This window comes from Dysidea avara, chromosome 12, assembly GCF_963678975.1.
Source record: "Dysidea avara chromosome 12, odDysAvar1.4, whole genome shotgun sequence".
Taxonomy (NCBI): domain Eukaryota; kingdom Metazoa; phylum Porifera; class Demospongiae; order Dictyoceratida; family Dysideidae; genus Dysidea; species Dysidea avara.
Genome location: NC_089283.1, coordinates 25,980,251 through 25,998,607, shown reverse-complemented (window position 1 = coordinate 25,998,607; position 18,357 = coordinate 25,980,251). Strand labels below are relative to the sequence as shown.

The 18,357-nt window shown below is 40.7% G+C and overlaps 1 protein-coding gene across 2 annotated transcripts; it reads right to left on the bottom strand.

Annotated features, from left to right (window-relative positions):
* Positions 1-157: 157 nt before the first annotated feature.
* On the bottom strand, positions 158-18,330 carry LOC136240307 (histone-lysine N-methyltransferase 2B-like). 2 transcript variants are annotated; one of them, XM_066031252.1, is made up of 27 exons: positions 17,921-18,330; positions 17,630-17,780; positions 16,832-17,181; positions 16,488-16,720; positions 15,240-15,287; positions 14,955-15,186; positions 14,647-14,745; positions 14,460-14,594; positions 13,135-13,363; positions 13,032-13,087; positions 11,938-12,120; positions 11,130-11,279; positions 10,971-11,078; positions 5,959-6,092; positions 5,845-5,908; positions 5,712-5,798; positions 4,367-4,663; positions 4,193-4,313; positions 4,064-4,142; positions 3,483-4,012; positions 3,244-3,353; positions 3,083-3,193; positions 2,300-2,463; positions 2,031-2,250; positions 609-704; positions 423-490; positions 158-376 (listed from the first exon to the last, which is right to left on the bottom strand). In XM_066031252.1, the coding sequence occupies exons 1-27, from the start codon at positions 18,125-18,127 to the stop codon at positions 265-267; spliced, it is 4,374 nt and encodes a 1,457-aa protein (XP_065887324.1). In that variant the 5' UTR covers positions 18,128-18,330; the 3' UTR covers positions 158-264. The 2 variants fall into 2 exon arrangements, with proteins under 2 accessions (XP_065887324.1, XP_065887325.1); XM_066031253.1 differs by having other exon boundaries at positions 17,954-18,330.
* Positions 18,331-18,357: the final 27 nt, after the last annotated feature.

Sequence of the window (18,357 nt, the reverse complement as noted above, 5' to 3'; positions counted from 1 at the left end):
ATAATTGGAATTGTTCTATCGTAGCGCCCTAATAGAAGCGCATCTAATTTAGCACTCTAATAGGGCGCACACCAGTCACTGTATTAATTATTTATTACTGAACAGACAATACTGCTGAAACGGTTGACCAACTCATCCCTATTATGCCAAGAAATAATTAACAAAATTAAAATATTTTACTAATTTATCAAAAGGTAGCTATACATGTGATAGTGTGGTAAGCTGTACAAATATTATTATCATATTATTAGGGGTAGTAGTTTATTAGTTCATTGTTCCTCGACAGTTAGCAGCTCCACAACAACACGGGATCTTAGCACTAGCATCTTCTATTGGAAACTTGTAGTCATATGTTAGCTCCTCCCCAGGGACAATTCTGTAGCAATACCATATATGGACACCACTGTACATTGTTAGTGTACCTTCTACGAGCGAATATTATAATCTTCTTACGACCATCGACGGTGATTATCTTAGAATAACAGTTTGGCTGTAATGACAAAAACATCATCGAGACCAATAGTAACAAATCAAGATAAACTGTGACATCAAGTACAATCAAGACAAGTAGCACACACGCACGCACGCACGCACACTACACTACACACCTCACAAGAGTGATTGATAAACCTGGCAGCATTTCCTGACATCGTAGCATCGACAACTTCATGCTCATCAATACGGAACATGTAACAACCAATGTTCTGTGTGAAATAATTAAGAGCTCAATACGAATCACTATTGCTGGTTGATATGAGGAACAGATTGCTATGGGCCTATGGTAACTTTAAGTTTAGACCATATTTACTTGAGGTTGTCCTCATGAAGCCATACCTGTTGGAGTCTACCAAAATCCCTTATTATGTATAGAACAAAGTTTGACAGTAATATAATAATCTGAAGTATATCTCAGCAATTATCAAATTGTGTCACGTACACAACAACTAGCACTATTAGGATATAACTGGTACACAACAACTAGCACTATTAGGATATAACTGGTACACAATAACTAGCACTATTAGGATATAACTGGTACACAACAACTAGCACTATTACTGGTACACAACAACTAACACTATTAGGATATAACTGGTACACAACAACTAGCACTATTAGGATATAACTGGTACACAACAACTAGCACTATTAGGATATAACTGGTACACAACAACTAGCACTATTAGGATATAACTGGTACACAACAACTAGCACTATTAGGATATAACTGGTACACAACAACTAGCACTATTAGGATATAACTGGTACACAACAACTAGCACTATTAGGATATAACTGGTACACAACAACTAGCACTATTAGGATATAACTGGTACACAACAACTAGCACTATTAGGATATAACTGGTACACAACAACTAGCACTATTAGGATATAACTGGTACACAACAACTAGCACTATTAGGATATAACTGGTACACAACAACTAGCACTATTAGGATATAACTGGTACACAACAACTAACACTATTAGGATATAACTGGTACACAACAACTAGCACTATTAGGATATAACTGGTACACAACAACTAGCACTATTAGGATATAACTGGTACACAACAACTAGCACTATTAGGATATAACTGGTAAACAACAACTAACACTATTAGGATATAACTGGTACACAACAACTAGCACTATTAGGATATAACTGGTACACAACAACTAACACTATTAGGATATAACTGGTACACAACAACTAGCACTATTAGGATATAACTGGTACACAACAACTAGCACTATTAGGATATAACTGGTACACAATAACTAGTACTATTAGGATATAACTGGTACACAATAAACTTGCAAAGTCATTGCATAAATGAACCTTCAAATGGTGCTCAAAATATTAAATGTGTGGGAGTGGTTCAGTCATGAACTTCTACAAAAAGAACATTCAACTGTTCTACAATACAACAAGTTAATTTGGGTCCAAACAAGTAGTAGACAGTAAATTAGGGGACCACACCCAACTACCACCACAACTACTACTACTACACACAGAACACACTTTGCTGTTGTAATAATCTTCTCTCTTGTCAGTGAGGGTTGATCTAATCACAGTGCCGGAATATTCGATGACCATCTCAAATGGGTCAATGGGTAGTTTACAGAATAATCCCATCCCATGTATTGATGACTTGTACACGCCCACTGTGTGTTTGACTTTCTTGCGTAAGTTCCGATACCTCATAGCCATCGGCAGGGTACTAGCAGCAGAGAAGACTTGCCTGTGATGTTACATGATGACTTGTAATACTAAGATAGTGTCTAGCTCACTTGTTAGTTATCAACCCTTCTTGTTCAGCCATAGCTAAGTCCTCATGGTTCACTGCAGGAGGTTTTGGTCGATACTCGGACATCAAGAAGTTGAACATGTCCCATGGCTGACGACCACGATAAGGTTCAGAACGAGCACATCCAGTTTGATTGATTGTCTCCCTCTATGACATCATTGATGACAAGTATTGACATCATCAAGACACGTGGCTTTACATTAGAGGAGGGTGGAAGCACCAATAAAATGAATTATACAACTTGGAATGAACAAAAATGTGTGAATTACGTAACAAAGTTTGTCATCATTTGTTATGTTAAGAATATACACACTTGTGTAGTACTATATGTACAGATTTTGGACAGTCCTTTTGTAAACATCATCTTAATCATCACATGAAGTGTAATCAAAACAGCTAATGATCCCAAGTGATCACCACCATTAGCCGGTTATGACTATTACACGGTGTTGACATGATATTCCACACAATATTTTCAAGTAGCACATAAAATGTTTCCACCCTCCTCTGGCTTTACATACAGTCAAGAGTGACACCATTATTTACTATAGATACAGTGAAACAATCTTGCCTTGTCTTCTAGTAAAGACAATACCAGAGAAACACAACCATACATTCAGTACATCAACACTTGAATTATAATTCTGAAGTAAAATTATTATGGTAATGACACAATTATAACATCAAGACAAGAAACGTCACAATCAAGACAAGCAAATCAAGACAAGCAATGTTACGATCAAGTCACAATCAAAAGGTCACTGACCTTCTTAGCATCATACCAGCTGCTCAGTTTAGATGGTGGATGATGTTGAAACTGATAAAGAGTACAGTTTTCAGCTTCTGGTAGTTGCTCTATTATCCTGACCACTGATTCCTGTAGAAGGGGTGGGGCTAATTACCATGTCAACACATGAGCACACCCACCAGTGAAACACCAAACACTTTGAATGGTGAAATGTTGTCCACTGCAATTCTATCCAACCCGATTGCTGATCTCTGCTGTTGTAACTTGCTAATTAATTCACTCCATAATTCTAGAACATATACAAACTGCAATAACAATTTATATAACACCATATAAGGTAACAAGACATACACATGTAACACAACACACCATATATGGCATAACACATGTAACAGAACTATATACCATATATGGTCACCTGGTATTGTAGCACTATGTGCAGAGTAGCCACTACTACTGCTGAGGTGGAGCTCCAATAAATGGGGTGTGGCTGGTTTCTGCAGTTGCAACTTGTCTAAACATGGTGACTTCAGTTCTTCACTTGTGATTGGTGCAGTGCAGCCAGTAGAAGGCTCGGCAGGGGCAGCAGCAGCCATATTAAACAACTTAATTCGATCCAATAAGCTGCTATCCCCTGCAAGGCTCATTAGCCCCTCCAGAGCCCCACCCACAAGTTGAGCTTCCAGTTGTCGTTGCCTCTGGCTTGTCACTTGAGATAATATGGTGTCCACTCCATGTGACAGTCTGTCAGTATGCATGTCAGGCTGAGGGGGAGCACCGACTGTGACACACTCATAGTCTATTGTTGGGTTGTCAACATCACCCCCAGGGGAGGGGTGCGCCCAGCTGCTAAGATACACTTGTGGGGCTTCATCATTACGTCTTACTGTTAGTGTGTACGTAGTCATGGCAACTGGATTATTAACATCCCAGAATTGAAAACTACACCTATAGCAACATAAATATTTGTTATTACCAAACAAGGAAGCACGGCAATACCTATATTTAGAAGGAAGGAGACATGTAGAGGTTTCTGATTGCGGTATAATCTCCCCTGCCTCATGTACAAGGGTGCATCCTAATTAGAATGAGCAAATAAATCAGTATTCTAATAAATGCCTACCATACCAATTTGAGTGCTAAGTTGTTCTGGATCAATAGATTCGACCAATCGAACGTAATGTCTCTCTGGTAACATGTCTACTACAACACAGCGACTCACTTGTAATTGCTCTTCTGTTGCCTTAGGCTATAAAAATGAGAGAGAAATGGTACATTCCCCCAACACCACTGTGGACTCACCTGATCTTCACATGACGATGCATGTTCAGGACAAAACAGATTCTTATTGGCTAGAAAGATGCAGTCAGCACTCAGAGCACACAGGAAGTGGAAGGAGCGACTACACCGTCCAGCACAACAGCCAATCGTAGCTCCCAGATCATGACAAACGTCACATCGTACACGACTACCACGACTAATGGCAGTATGGACATCATACATCATTCCACTTTGCTCCTCGTACACTTCAGCCGACCAGAGGGCACAATTGACATGTACCCACTCCCCAATACCACAAGGAATTAGTCGGCCAGCACTCTGTAGAGAATAATCCACATGACATGTCCATCACAACCTAACAACATCCTTACAGGACAGAGTTCATAATGTAGTGAAGCAGAATAGGTACACACATAACATTTAATATAGCTACACTTCTTTATAATTATGTCTATGGTGTCTGTCTTAAAGCAGTTCTACTGGTCATGATCTAACCCAATTGTCAGTCAGTTATAACAAGAGGTGGAGAATTATAACTGTTGGTTGTGTCATGTACATTTATAACCCAATAACTTTGAATCTTTATTTCACCATAACAGTTGGACGTATTCAAATCATGTTATAGTTCTATATCACCTCTGTTATCAGGACTTGTACAGGACTACTGTGTCTGACTGCTCTATTAGAGTATATAATCACTTTATATAATTTGATGTATATTAAGTGTGGAAGCTGAGTACTCCATTACCTCTAGTACCTTTGCTGCTACACACTAGGCATGTGTGATAGTGTAACCAAATATGGTAGTCTGGTGTTTATATTGTAAACACTTTTTGTCCCATTCACAACAAGTATGGATAATGTATTACTTGCTTCTTAGCTAGGAAAGTGATGTACAGCTGTATTGTGTTGGGGTGGCTGAAAGAAGGTTTGTGAGGGTTCTGGGACACACATGGCAATTCAATATCTACTTGAACAACTAAATGGTGTCTGAAGGATGATCTACTATTTAAACATGTAGTTTAAAAGAATGTCAACGTTGACTACACATTACGCTACATGGTAATTGATGGATCACATGTCCGAGATTCAAATTTTTGACTTTTGCAACATTCAATTTGTATTTTCAAGTGAACAGTGTTTAGTGAAAACCTTCTGAACTACATATACAGTTCTCACAGCATATAAAGTGATACACAGACAAACTGCCTATATCTCACAGATTATATTGGAGAGTATTTTAGCAGCTTCACAAAAACATAACTCTCACACATAACCCACTGTATGATACTGAGGTATTGGAACTACAAGATCATGAAGTGTTTGGATTGGATCCATTAAACAGTTAGTGTACATGTGCACAAACCTTCTCAGAATGGTCCCCAGATTGACTGCATAGTAGACACTTGCGTAAATCAGTGACTTTGTCACAGAGTGGAGGGTCATGTGAGCTCTACAATGATGCTACCATGAATCACATAGCACACAGATACACCCACCTCATCATCAAGTCTTGGCACATCCTTCACGTGATAACTATGATCGGCTGGTAGTGATGTAAACCTGTATGATGGATCATGTGAACTGTGTACTGGATCACATGATCTCCTCACCATTGTTGTCTTTCATCACCTGGGGTCACATCACCATGGCTACCACTACCATACTCCTTCATCAGTAGTGCACTGACATCAGATAGGTTAGTAATCTCTTTAACATGATACCAGGCAAAGTGTTCTCCCATCAGCTGTATTGAGAATGACAAAATGGTCATGTGTCTGTTTGTACAGTCAGAGTGTCAGTACGTTTGTGTGCATTACCTCTCCCCCCAATTATCTGGCAGATAGGTTTTAGTTCTCAATATTGAAAAAAAGTGAACCAAGAAGGATTCAGTGTAGAGCAAGAATCAGCCAAATTAAATGCTACCAAAAGTAGAAGTGCTGTATTTAGACTCTTGTTTAGGCTATTTTGGGGGCCTACTTTATTCCACGGACTGGACTGGACTGGACTGGTGGACTGAGCTGGAAACAGCTTTTAAACAATAATCCAGGAATTATCCATCTCTTGCAACTGCAAGAAGACATTGATTCCGCTTTGCAATGGTGTGACACATGGCTATCCTTCCTTAACCTTCCTAAATGTCACTACAGCACAATTGGACATTCTTCATCAAACACAGAGTATTATTTCTCATCCGAAAATGAAGCAAATATGATCTCCATGGTTGTGGAGGAAAAAGATCTGGGTGTAGTATTTGATAAAGATTTGAAGTTTACATCTCATGTTAATCAAATTGTAATGAAAGCTAACAGGGTATTGGGAATTATTAAACGTACCTTTGCCTCCAGGGATGCCAACACAATAAGATTATTATACGTTACTCTTGTTCGCCCAATTTTGGACTATGCGTCAACTGTCTGGAACCCTCATCTTATGAAAAACATCCGTAAATTAGAAGCAGTTCAAAGAAGAGCCACAAAACTTATACCCTCCTTCTATAATTTGACATACTCTGAAAGACTCCAAGAACTTAATCTACCCAGCTTACTTTACCGTCGAACCAGAATGGATCTGATTATGACTTACAAAATCCTGAACAATTTAGTATCTGTGGACAAAGACTATTTTTTTACTGTTAATACCAACCCCACCCGATCTAATGGACTCAAACTTTCCAAAAATCGCTTCAACACTGCTATTAGAGGTCATAGTTTTTCACAGAGAATCGTCAATGATTGGAACACCTTACCCCACGAAATTGTATCTGCACCTAATGTACTGATCTTTAAGACTAAATTAGATGTATTTTTATATGACTGCCGGTTTGATTTTATTTAGATGTATTTGAGATTGGTTTTTATAAGACTTTGTCTTCCTTGTACCAATTAACAAATAATAATAATAATAATAATAACACTGGAGACACCACTATCGAGCTACAACTGTGCTGCTGCTGGCTCTTCCTTACAAGTCATGACACTAGCGCATACACGGAGTGGACTTGTGGACTGCTGGAAACAGCTTTAAACAATAATCCAGGTATTATCGATCTTTTGCAACACTGGAGACATCACTATCGAGCTACAACTGCTGGTACTGCTCTTCCTTACAAGTGATGACACTAGCGCATGCACTAATCAATTAGAATACACTTACGATACACATGTACTCACAGTGATAAAGCGTGACAGAGGCTATTGTTGTAGCGCACATGTTTTCCTTTGTTGCTTCAGTACTTAGCACTAGTGTTAGGGTTGTAGTGATGAGCCAGATTATTTGCATAGCTTCATCACCTTGCCTGGTGGTGCCACCTAGCTACCTGCTAAGAATAATTACTGGCTCATCTCTACAGCTGCAATATTAGTGCTAAAGTAACAAAGGAAAACATCTACGCTACAAGAATAGCCTCTATCATGCTGTATCACTACTAGTACACATGTATCGTAAGTGAGAGAAAACCATCATCATTAATATAATGAGACACAACATCATTATTATAATGAGACACAAACATTTACATTAACATTAAGGAATCTTCGGTCACATGTGACCACCAGACAGGGTTGGTTAAAAACACCTGGGTGGGCATGGCAAGGGAGTACAAAACATAAAGTAAGTATACATGCATGTACATTTAACTAACTAAAGGGTCAGTCTGGGGAGGCAGGAAACCACTTACGACAATCCCTAGCCATAAATATTCTTTGAGATGCTGTAATACACTTCTGCGAAGCAGAATCCAAAACTTTCCTTAGAGCTGCTTTTGACACTAATATATCCTGGTGAACAAAATGTAACAGGTTCCAGAAGTTCTTTACACAAGAAGGATGGTAGTGGCCTAGAACGCTGATTTCAAGAGTTTCATAATAGTTAGAAACATTCAAACGATCTAATTCTGCTAGCAGTTGCTGATACTCTACTTTGTTCTGCTGACTGAAGATGGTGTTCTGAGTCCAATGGACAGGTCAACTCAAGTAAGGAAATAGAGTTGGTGGCAGTATTGTAAAATACAAGGTCTGGACGATAAGAAGTCACCATCACCTCTGGTGGAATTGTGGCTGGAGGTGACACACATATTCTTAGTGTCATGACATATAAGGAAGAGCCAGCAGCAGCAGCAGCAGCAGCAGCAGCAGCAGCAGCAGCAGCAGCAGCAGCAGCAGCAGCAGCAGCAGCAGCAGCAGCAGCAGCAGCAGCAGCAGCAGCAGCAGCAGCAGCAGCAGCAGCAGCAGCAGCAGCAGCAGCAGCAGCAGCAGCAGCAGCAGCAGCAGCAGCAGCAGCAGCAGCAGCAGCAGCAGCAGCAGCAGCAGCAGCAGCAGCAGCAGCAGCAGCAGCAGCAGCAGCAGCAGCAGCAGCAGCAGCAGCAGCAGCAGCAGCAGCAGCAGCAGCAGCAGCAGCAGCAGCAGCAGCAGCAGCAGCAGCAGCAGCAGCAGCAGCAGCAGCAGCAGCAGCAGCAGCAGCAGCAGCAGCAGCAGCAGCAGCAGCAGCAGCAGCAGCAGCAGCAGCAGCAGCAGCAGCAGCAGCAGCAGCAGCAGCAGCAGCAGCAGCAGCAGCAGCAGCAGCAGCAGCAGCAGCAGCAGCAGCACAGTTGTAGCTCGATAGTGGTATCTCCAGTGTTGCAAGAGATGGATAATTCCTGGATTATTGTTTAAAAGCTGTTTCCAGCTCAGTCCGTGAGTCCAGTCCAGTCCATGGAATAAAGTAGGCCTATTTTGGGTGGGTAATAAATCTCACTAGTATATTAAAAATTATGAATTTAAAAAGGAAGTAGGGATCCAAGCAATAAAAAGTAGTGAAACAAGAGATGAACAATGGTAACTATTACAGCATAGCTTAGTGGGAAATCCCACTTTGGCATTGAACATAAAATAATTGTTATACCATGCCAAAGTAGGGATTTCCCACTGAGCTATGCTGTAATAGCTACCATTGTTCACCTCTTGTTTCACTACTTTTTATCGCTTGGATCCCTACTTTATTTTTAAATTTATAATTTTTAATATACTAGTTTGTTTAGTTTTTTTGTTAAAGCATACAGCTAGCTATAAACATGTGACTGTTCTATTAGGGTGACTGCTGTATTAGAGTATCTCAAGTCAGTCTGCAAAGATGTGTGCTTGCCCAAAAAGGGGTGTGGTCATCATGGTTTTGATCAATTATTAGACTAGAGTATCTCAAATCAGCCCACCAACTTGAAGGTATGTGGTCACAAATACAGCTAGCGTAAAAGGGGCGTGGTTATCGTGGTCTCGATCAATAGATCGATAATACATAGAATGAAGAATGGGCGTGACCTTGTGACCTATCGTGGAGTACCGGTACCTCTGTACAGTAGCGTAGTCAAAACGCCTTAAATAATTTTGTGGTGTCTATTATGCTGCTTAAAGAAAGTGTTGATATGGAATATTAACGCCTTGATATGGTTTCGTTGGATGAAGAAGACAAGCAGCCTGATTGAAGATAAAAGAAAAGAGAAGGTGCACAGGGCATACACTCGTTGGAACCCCAAAAGGCACATCCCACTGGTGAGCTTGTTGTTGTGGCATAAAATGGTGACTGTCACTGCTTCGTTTGGGCTCTAGGCTTGCGAATGTGGTCAGTGAGTGAGTGAGACGAAATTTCGAGATTTGATGATTTAAAAAAATTCTATATCCTGCCACCAGTAAGTGTTTTGTTGTTTTTAACACTACATTTGCTGTTAGAAGGACTAATATTATTCCGTAAAGGTGATTTTCATCACATAAGAAGTTTCTAAGCTGGTTTTTAAAAAGTGGTATTTTTGGCGGCACACGTCATTTCGGGGGATTCCTACTTAAACAGTACTACCGTACTGTTTGATATACTCCACGCCTTCAGGCACAATACAACACATGCTCAAAATCTAGGTTTATCCATTCAGTATGCATTTCTCACGTGCAGTGATGTAACAAGGGTGCTTATTTTGTCACATGAGCACGCATAGTTGCCATGGTGCTAGTATTATCACAAGTAAACCAGCCGCTTTTGCCAAACCTACAGCAGAAACAGCCGTGGATGAGGTAAGTAATCTGAGGGTGTAATGTGGAATTGAGTTTAATGCAGTTACATGGGCACAATGTAAACCCTCAGGCCCTTATAATTACAGCAGTAGCACCCTCACTTTGCTTGTGTACTACAGATTCAGGCCTGAGGGTTTATAAATTTCATAAACATTGTGCCCGTATAACTATTATGTATTTAGATACAGTAACGCTAATTAAAGACCTTATTTACTAAATCAATTGTGGTACCACTCAAGTATGACTACTACTACTACTACTACAGGTGCAGCATTTAACCACCACAGAAAATGGTAGAGGATATATAGTTTTGAGGGACATAATTTTCACAAATTTTGTGGTTGCTTAGCTTGTGAATCATTCATCCTCAAAAATTAACGATTATCAAGACAAGCCCCATGCTAAAAATTCAAGAAAAATACATACCTCAAAATTCTGTATGTATATGGCGGTACTAAGAGCAGACGAAGCTACAGGTTTGACTGTAAGAAGACAACCTCTTTTATTGTAACAAAACACTTGGTCCTATAATGTACCCCACGTGTTGTTCCTCATAAAATACTATCAACCATTATAACTATCGTTACCTTGGTGAACTGCCCCCAGGCTGCGATGACAGTTTTGTAAAGTGACTGGTCTTGTTCACAGTGTAATAGTGACATCATTGCTAATAGCAACGCATTACTAAACTCATCCTACAAAATATGTGAAAATGACTGTTACCGTAGTAACATTATTGTACTTACCACAGTCTTGTAGTAACCATTAGCAACTCGTTCCAACATCGGCACTAAGGAAGTGCGGTCAACATTACGTCCGTTGTTAGGGACTCCTCCCCTCTCGGTAGGCTTGAACAGTATCTTAGCAACAGACAGGTTTTGCAGGTTATTCATGATCTGTAACAAGGTGTGACATTTTAGTAAATAAGAACACAACACGACATAAACAACAACTTAACAGTTATCCCAACTTGGAGTATAGTAGCAGTGGCAGTACAAAAATTTCTATAAAATGTTCTCAGATATGACTGCTCTATTAGAGTGTCTTTACAACTAAGCCTCCTCTGAAACAACCTCTCATATTCACTTTGTTACTACACTATTAACAGTACACTGTACAGCCATCATAATAGTCTTTATTGTATCATGTGATTTATAGGAAAGAGACAAAGAAATGAATTTGAACTAGCTGTTTCATTAGTATGTAAACACTAACAGTAAATTCACTATCGTACACAAATAAGTTAATTTTGTAAATTCTTTAACTTGTACTGATATCAGCAATACACAACGCCACTGCTGACATCATCCTCACTGTGTTTGCACTGCGTGTTATATTAGAGTGTTCTGTAGTGTTTATTTCAAAATTAACAACACTGCAGCCATTTCTTTGCCACCACTGCTTTTTAACAAGTTGCACACACTGCGAATAACATGGATAATACCTCCTTGTATTCCATAACGCTACCAACAAACCTTTCGCTAACTATTTACCAATGTAGAAAGAATGTGCACAAAATGTCTCAGAAATATTGCCACAACAAGCCCTACCCACCTGCTGGAACACACCACTACAATGCTGATAGATGGCTTCCCTCCAATCCTTTTCCTCAGAGCACAAACAACACAAGAACATAACGGACTCTTCTGGTAGTTCACTGAGTACTTCATATTCTTCATCAGTCATCTGCTCACAGTGGGAGTGTACCCAGTGGTCACACCTTCCACACTGCACCATCTGTACAGTAATGTAGCCAATCAGAATACAGTATAGTCTGAGTATACTAATAGGTCTAGTGTGACAACAATAAATGGAAGTGACATGGATGAGACAGTCAACAATTAAATCCTGTACAGTTTTGACATTTAGTTGAATGATGTCACGTAAGATCGAACTATTAAAACCAGCGTAATATGGATACCTGGGGACCAGTGTAATATGGACACCTGGGGACCAGTGTAATACGGACACCTTAGGACCAGTGTAATATGGACACCTTGGGACCAGTGTAATATGGACACCTGAGGACCAGTGTAATATGGACACTTTGGGACCAGTGTAATATGAACACTTTGGGACCAGTGTAATATGGACACCTTGGGACCAGTGTAATATGGACACCTTGGGACCAGTGTAATATGGACAACTGGGGACCAGTGTAATATGGACACCTGGGGACCAGTGTAATATGGACACCTGGGAACCAGTGTGATAGGGACACCTTGGGACCAGTGTATTATGGACACCTTGGGACCAGTGTAATATGGACACCTTGGGACCAGTGTAATATGGACAACTGGGGACCAGTGTAATATGGACACCTGGGGACCAGTGTAATATGGACACCTGGGAACCAGTGTGATAGGGACACCTTGAGACCAGTGTAATATGGACACCTTGGGACCAGTGTAATATGGACAACTGGGGACCAGTGTAATATGGACACCTGGGGACCAGTGTAATATGGACACCTGGGAACCAGTGTGATAGGGACACCTTGGGACCAGTGTAATAGGGACACCTCGGGACCAGTGTAATATGGACACCTCGGGACCAGTGTAATATGGACACCTCGGGACCAGTGTAATATGGACACCTTGGGACCAGTGTAATATGGACACCTACACTATATTATATACAGGACTTACCTTAGACTCATAGTCACTGTCTGAGTAGCACTCGTAGCATATGGGGCAGTAGTTACCTAATAAGGACAATGGTCACATGATACAATCATGACATCATTAGTACCATCACTAAACAATTTGAAACAAGTAGCACAGAACTGTAGTGGCGGCTGATCAGGTGTGTTGCTAGGCGTGTGGTTGAACATCTCATCGGAACAAGAGTTCTTACAACTGCTACAAATGTTACAAGTGATACATCGCCATGAGTGACGGGTAGCTCTCGTTGGAGTGGGTGTGTGCTCCGGCAGACACTCGATATGATAATATTCATCACATCTGCTACACTGCCATACCTATAACATGTCATGTGATGTAAAACAGAGATCACATGACCAACAGGCTTTATGAGTGAGGTGTCAATTTGTGACTGTTGAAGTTTGGTACCTTATAAGGCTGCTCAAAATTAACTGAACACGACTCTTACAAAACAAATTTTTTTTTTCATCTACATTTGAATACTGTACTTTGATGGTAACAGATAATGGTCTTGAATTGTTTACCAGTATGTGTTCTATTAGAGTAGTACAACAGTCTCTGTATGAGCTTCAGAAATTCACATCTGAACACTTTTAGGAATTGTCATAAAGATAACTGTATGTATTTCAACAAAGTTTACTAATTTCTGCAGTTAAAATCTCCACCTCACACAGATAAACCCCACTGGTATACCGTAACACTAACACTCACTGGTATACGGTAACAATAACACTCACTGGTACATGGTAACACTAACACTCACTGGTATACCATGACACTAACACTCACTAGTATACCATAACACTAACACTCACTGGTATATGGTAACACTAACACTCACTGGTATACCATAACACTAACACTCACTGGTATACGGTAACAATAACACTCACTGGTACACGGTAACACTAACACTCACTGGTATACCATGACACTAACACTCACTAGTATACCATAACACTAACACTCACTGGTATATGGTAACACTAACACTCACTGGTATACCATAACACTAACACTCACTGGTACACGGTAACACTAACACTCACTGGTATATGGTAACACTAACACTCACTGGTATACCATAACACTAACACTCACTGGTACACGGTAACAATAACACTCACTGGTACACGGTAACACTAACACTCACTGGTATACCATGACACTAACACTCACTAGTATACCGTAACACTAACACTCACTGGTATATGGTAACACTAACACTCACTGGTATACCATAACACTAACACTCACTGGTACACGGTAACACTAACACTCACTGGTATACCATGGCACTAACACTCACTAGTATACCGTAACACTAACACTCACTGGTATATGGTAACACTAACACTCACTGGTATACCATAACACTAACACTCACTGGTACACGGTAACACTAACACTCACATTTCCATTACGCCCACACACTGCACAGCCTATACATGACGAACAGATAAAACTCTTCTGACTGTCGTCACCATGACAATAATCCTTCAGACAGTACCAGTGGTAAGGTACGCAACAAATCTGACAACGCATCAGCTGTATGGTAACATGTAAATATAAACAAGTTGTCATGACAATCACCCCACACCTCTGACACGCCTGCACTGCCACAATGGGCACACAAAGGAATCACATGAGCTTGTTGACCACGCCTCCAATAGACCGTCATACCATCAGAACTGATATGCTAGATCATGTGATACAATATAAGGGACAATGACATCATAATAATTTTTATTTGTGAGACTCCTCTCTCTATGACAATACCAAACATAACAAAGATTACAACCTATAGTTTCACTGAACAGGACCAATGCTCTAAAACTGTCAAAAGTCCCCAAATAGAGGTCGTCATTTCTAGAAGTGATGTCACTTCAAAACACTTAATACACATACCTGCCACCTCAGTTGTACTGCTGATTTGCCCTTTATTCTTCGTGTTGTGCGTCGCTGCATCAGTGCAGCTGCCCTGCTTGTTGCTATGGGGTGTGGTCTAGTCTGTACAAGTCCTGCCTCCTCTTCTTTAGGTGGGCGTGGCTGCTTCTTGGATTGCTTGGATGCAGACGATGACCCAGACTCTCCTCCTTTACGTCGTTCCCTTATCATCAGGAAGTGACACTTACGCTGGCTACATTTATATAACCAAGTGATCATGTGAGACGGGGTAACAATGGTACTCACATGCACGCCTGCTTGCGTGTGTTCGGACCACCAAACTTGGGCTTGTCTCTGTATATGACATCACCACATTACATCACAAGATCACATCAATATACACTGGGTGACGTATTATATACAGGTTGTCTTCTTTCAGAGGTAGAAATGCAAGGAGTCAGTGGGACCAAATTATATGATAGTATACCAGAATGTAAGCAGCTGTTACACTTTAGACAACTACTACACAACAAGCTGGTGATGGGTAGCAATCATGTATAGGAACATCCTTACAGTACATGTAAGCTAACACAATAATATTGTGTAGTGGGTATACAGTAGATGAAGCGGCAAAGGACCCCAAAAGCGTCATCTGTTATTTTCTGCAAACTAGAAATGCTGATTTATGAATGAATAAGGGTGTAAGCCTTAGGGTTAGGGTGGAGAAAAAGATAAGGTGGCAGCCACCCAACGATGTTAATGTCAATAAATTTTACATCATCAAGCTGCAGAGCCCACCATGGGGGTTGCTTTAACTCGTCTCTTTCTTCTTTGCTACAGCAGCAACAGAAAGAACATGTTTCCTTTATTATTTGATTGTGTTGTACAACTGAGATTGTACAGATGGAATGTTCTATTAGAGTGACCGCACTATTAGAGCATCTTGCTTCTAAACATGTTTGGTGTTTATACTGTCCATCATAACTCAATGAATCAACCGGCATTCACCACTGGACCTCATGCTATTTATGAGTACCAAATTTCAGTTCTATCAGGTGATGAGTTTGGGACAGTTTTTGTAACGAAATAAAGTCAGGAATGGCTGGAACAGTTTCCCTCAAACTTGTAATGTGGCTGCAGGCCCTGTCACTGACGTGATGCTATGGCTTCTTGGACAACACAACACAACACAGTGACGTGTGTCTTGAATTTCCACACCTGCAAAGCCTCACTAGTGATGGTTTAACTGCATCCAATGAAATGAGCAGTATATGAAAATCTGTGCAACTTTATTTTGTAAAATACATCAATCACAGATTTCATAAGAATTTGTTCATGCAAACGTACAAACAATAGAGCCTAGGGGATAAGTTGTATAAAATTTGGTGAATTTGATTAGCCATGTACTGGCATGGTAGAATGTTATGTAAACAACGTTACTGCGGGGTCATGGTTAGTTGCATGTACAACTCATCCTATGGAATGTCCCATCTCACTGAACACAACATCACGATGGTACAGCCATTATTCTAACACTATGACACAAACACTTACAGGCAGTTGGGACACTGGCCACAATCATCCTTCTTGAGACAATTAGGACACTCCATGCAGCGACCCCGACGTTTGCACATCTTCCCACCTCCACCTTTAGATCGTCCTGATGGAATCTTACTCTCCGAGCCACTGTCAGCTGGTTCCTCTTCCCAATTAGGAGATAATGGACGGGACCCCATTGACTCTTGATCCGACCCATCCATTACCCCGGACAAGTGTGCCAGTGTGTTCTAGATGATGAAATAATAAGATACACATTACATCACTTTGTACACATTTATGATGGTCAGTTTAGTATTCGTGATGTGACTAAACTGTACCAACAAGATGGCTGACTGCACCTTCGATATTGTTCCTGTTCTCATTCTTGTCTGCATAGTATCCATACTGTCTTCATCACCTTCAACAGTAGGTACCACCAGTGGTGGAGCTTCATCACCTTCAACAGTAGGTACCACCAGTGGTGGAGAACTGTCACTGTCCACTTTATGTTTCTTTGCCATTGGGCCAGAGTGCCTTTCCTTCTTTCGTTTACCACTGGACTTTTTAGCAGATCCATCTTCTTTCTTCTTGTGAGACTTGCAGACCTCTTTGGCACTGCCACCATCTTTGTTAATGGAGAGATCTTTATCTGTAATATCCTCAGTGATGGAGTCATTGATGGAAGCATCTATTTCAACTGCTGCATCAGCTATATCAATCATAAACAATGCTCAGTACTGTTATAACTAACACACGCATGCACGCACACTCACTACACACCGACTTGCACAAACAGACAAGGCTGACTGTTCAATATAACTGTACAATAACAATAAAGAGTTTAAACCTTTCTAGTTAATTCTTCCAGCATCACAGACAGGACCATTCGTATATGGAAATAAATACCACGGGCAAACGACAACAATTTCAACAAGAGTGATACTTACATGTAAGCCATGCTGGTAATGTGCGTAACAAATAAAAGCATATCTTTGCGGAATCCACTATACTACAGAAAATTACAGACATGTAGCAAACTTTCCATCCATCTCGACTACCACTGCAGACCAAGGAGGTCACAGGCTACCACAGACAGCTTTGGACTCAGACAACAATACAACAGCCAACATGCACATACACACCACACACAAAATTACTTGCAGCTGAACTTGACGGTACAGAAGCAATAGACTTTAATGGAGTGTCAGACTTTCTCTTATGCTCAACACCCAGCTGCTTCAGTGAGCCTTGCAACTTCCTCCTTTGAGATAGCACCTCTTCTGGTTTGAATCCAAGGAAAGGCGCGCTCTAAAGAAAATGTAAAAAAAAGAAAATTACAGGGTTGTACCCGAAAAACAAAAAGTAGCTTATGACTGCTCCAATAACACTTACACACATATTAGACAACTTATTCACACTTGACTAATACACTAGGTCGTTAAACTAACCAAATTTCGCAGAATGTTTTTACCGCAACTCACCATGTCGTCTTCACGATGAAGCATCGCTGACGCGTCGGTCAACAAATCAGAAATTTTCGCCACACAAGATACATCTTTCGCTGGCGATGAATCTTTTCCACTAGACGAAGTCGCCTTTTTCGACGAACCAGCTTTCTTAGAAGGATTAACGGTCGGCAACTTCACCTTGGGCATGGTCGCACGTCGATCGCGCCAGACCAAAATAGTCGCTAGGCGTTGTTAACAAGTGAGCGAAGATAAAACGATCCAATTAGCTTTTTCCTCTTCTAGTTTCTCCTGATTAATCAGATCCCTACACGCTAACTTCTAACACACATACAATGATCACTCATCGACTTGAGTGTGTGGACGAGAAAAAGCGGCTAGTTTATGCTGAAGACCGGCTCGCGCCGTATTTGTGTAAT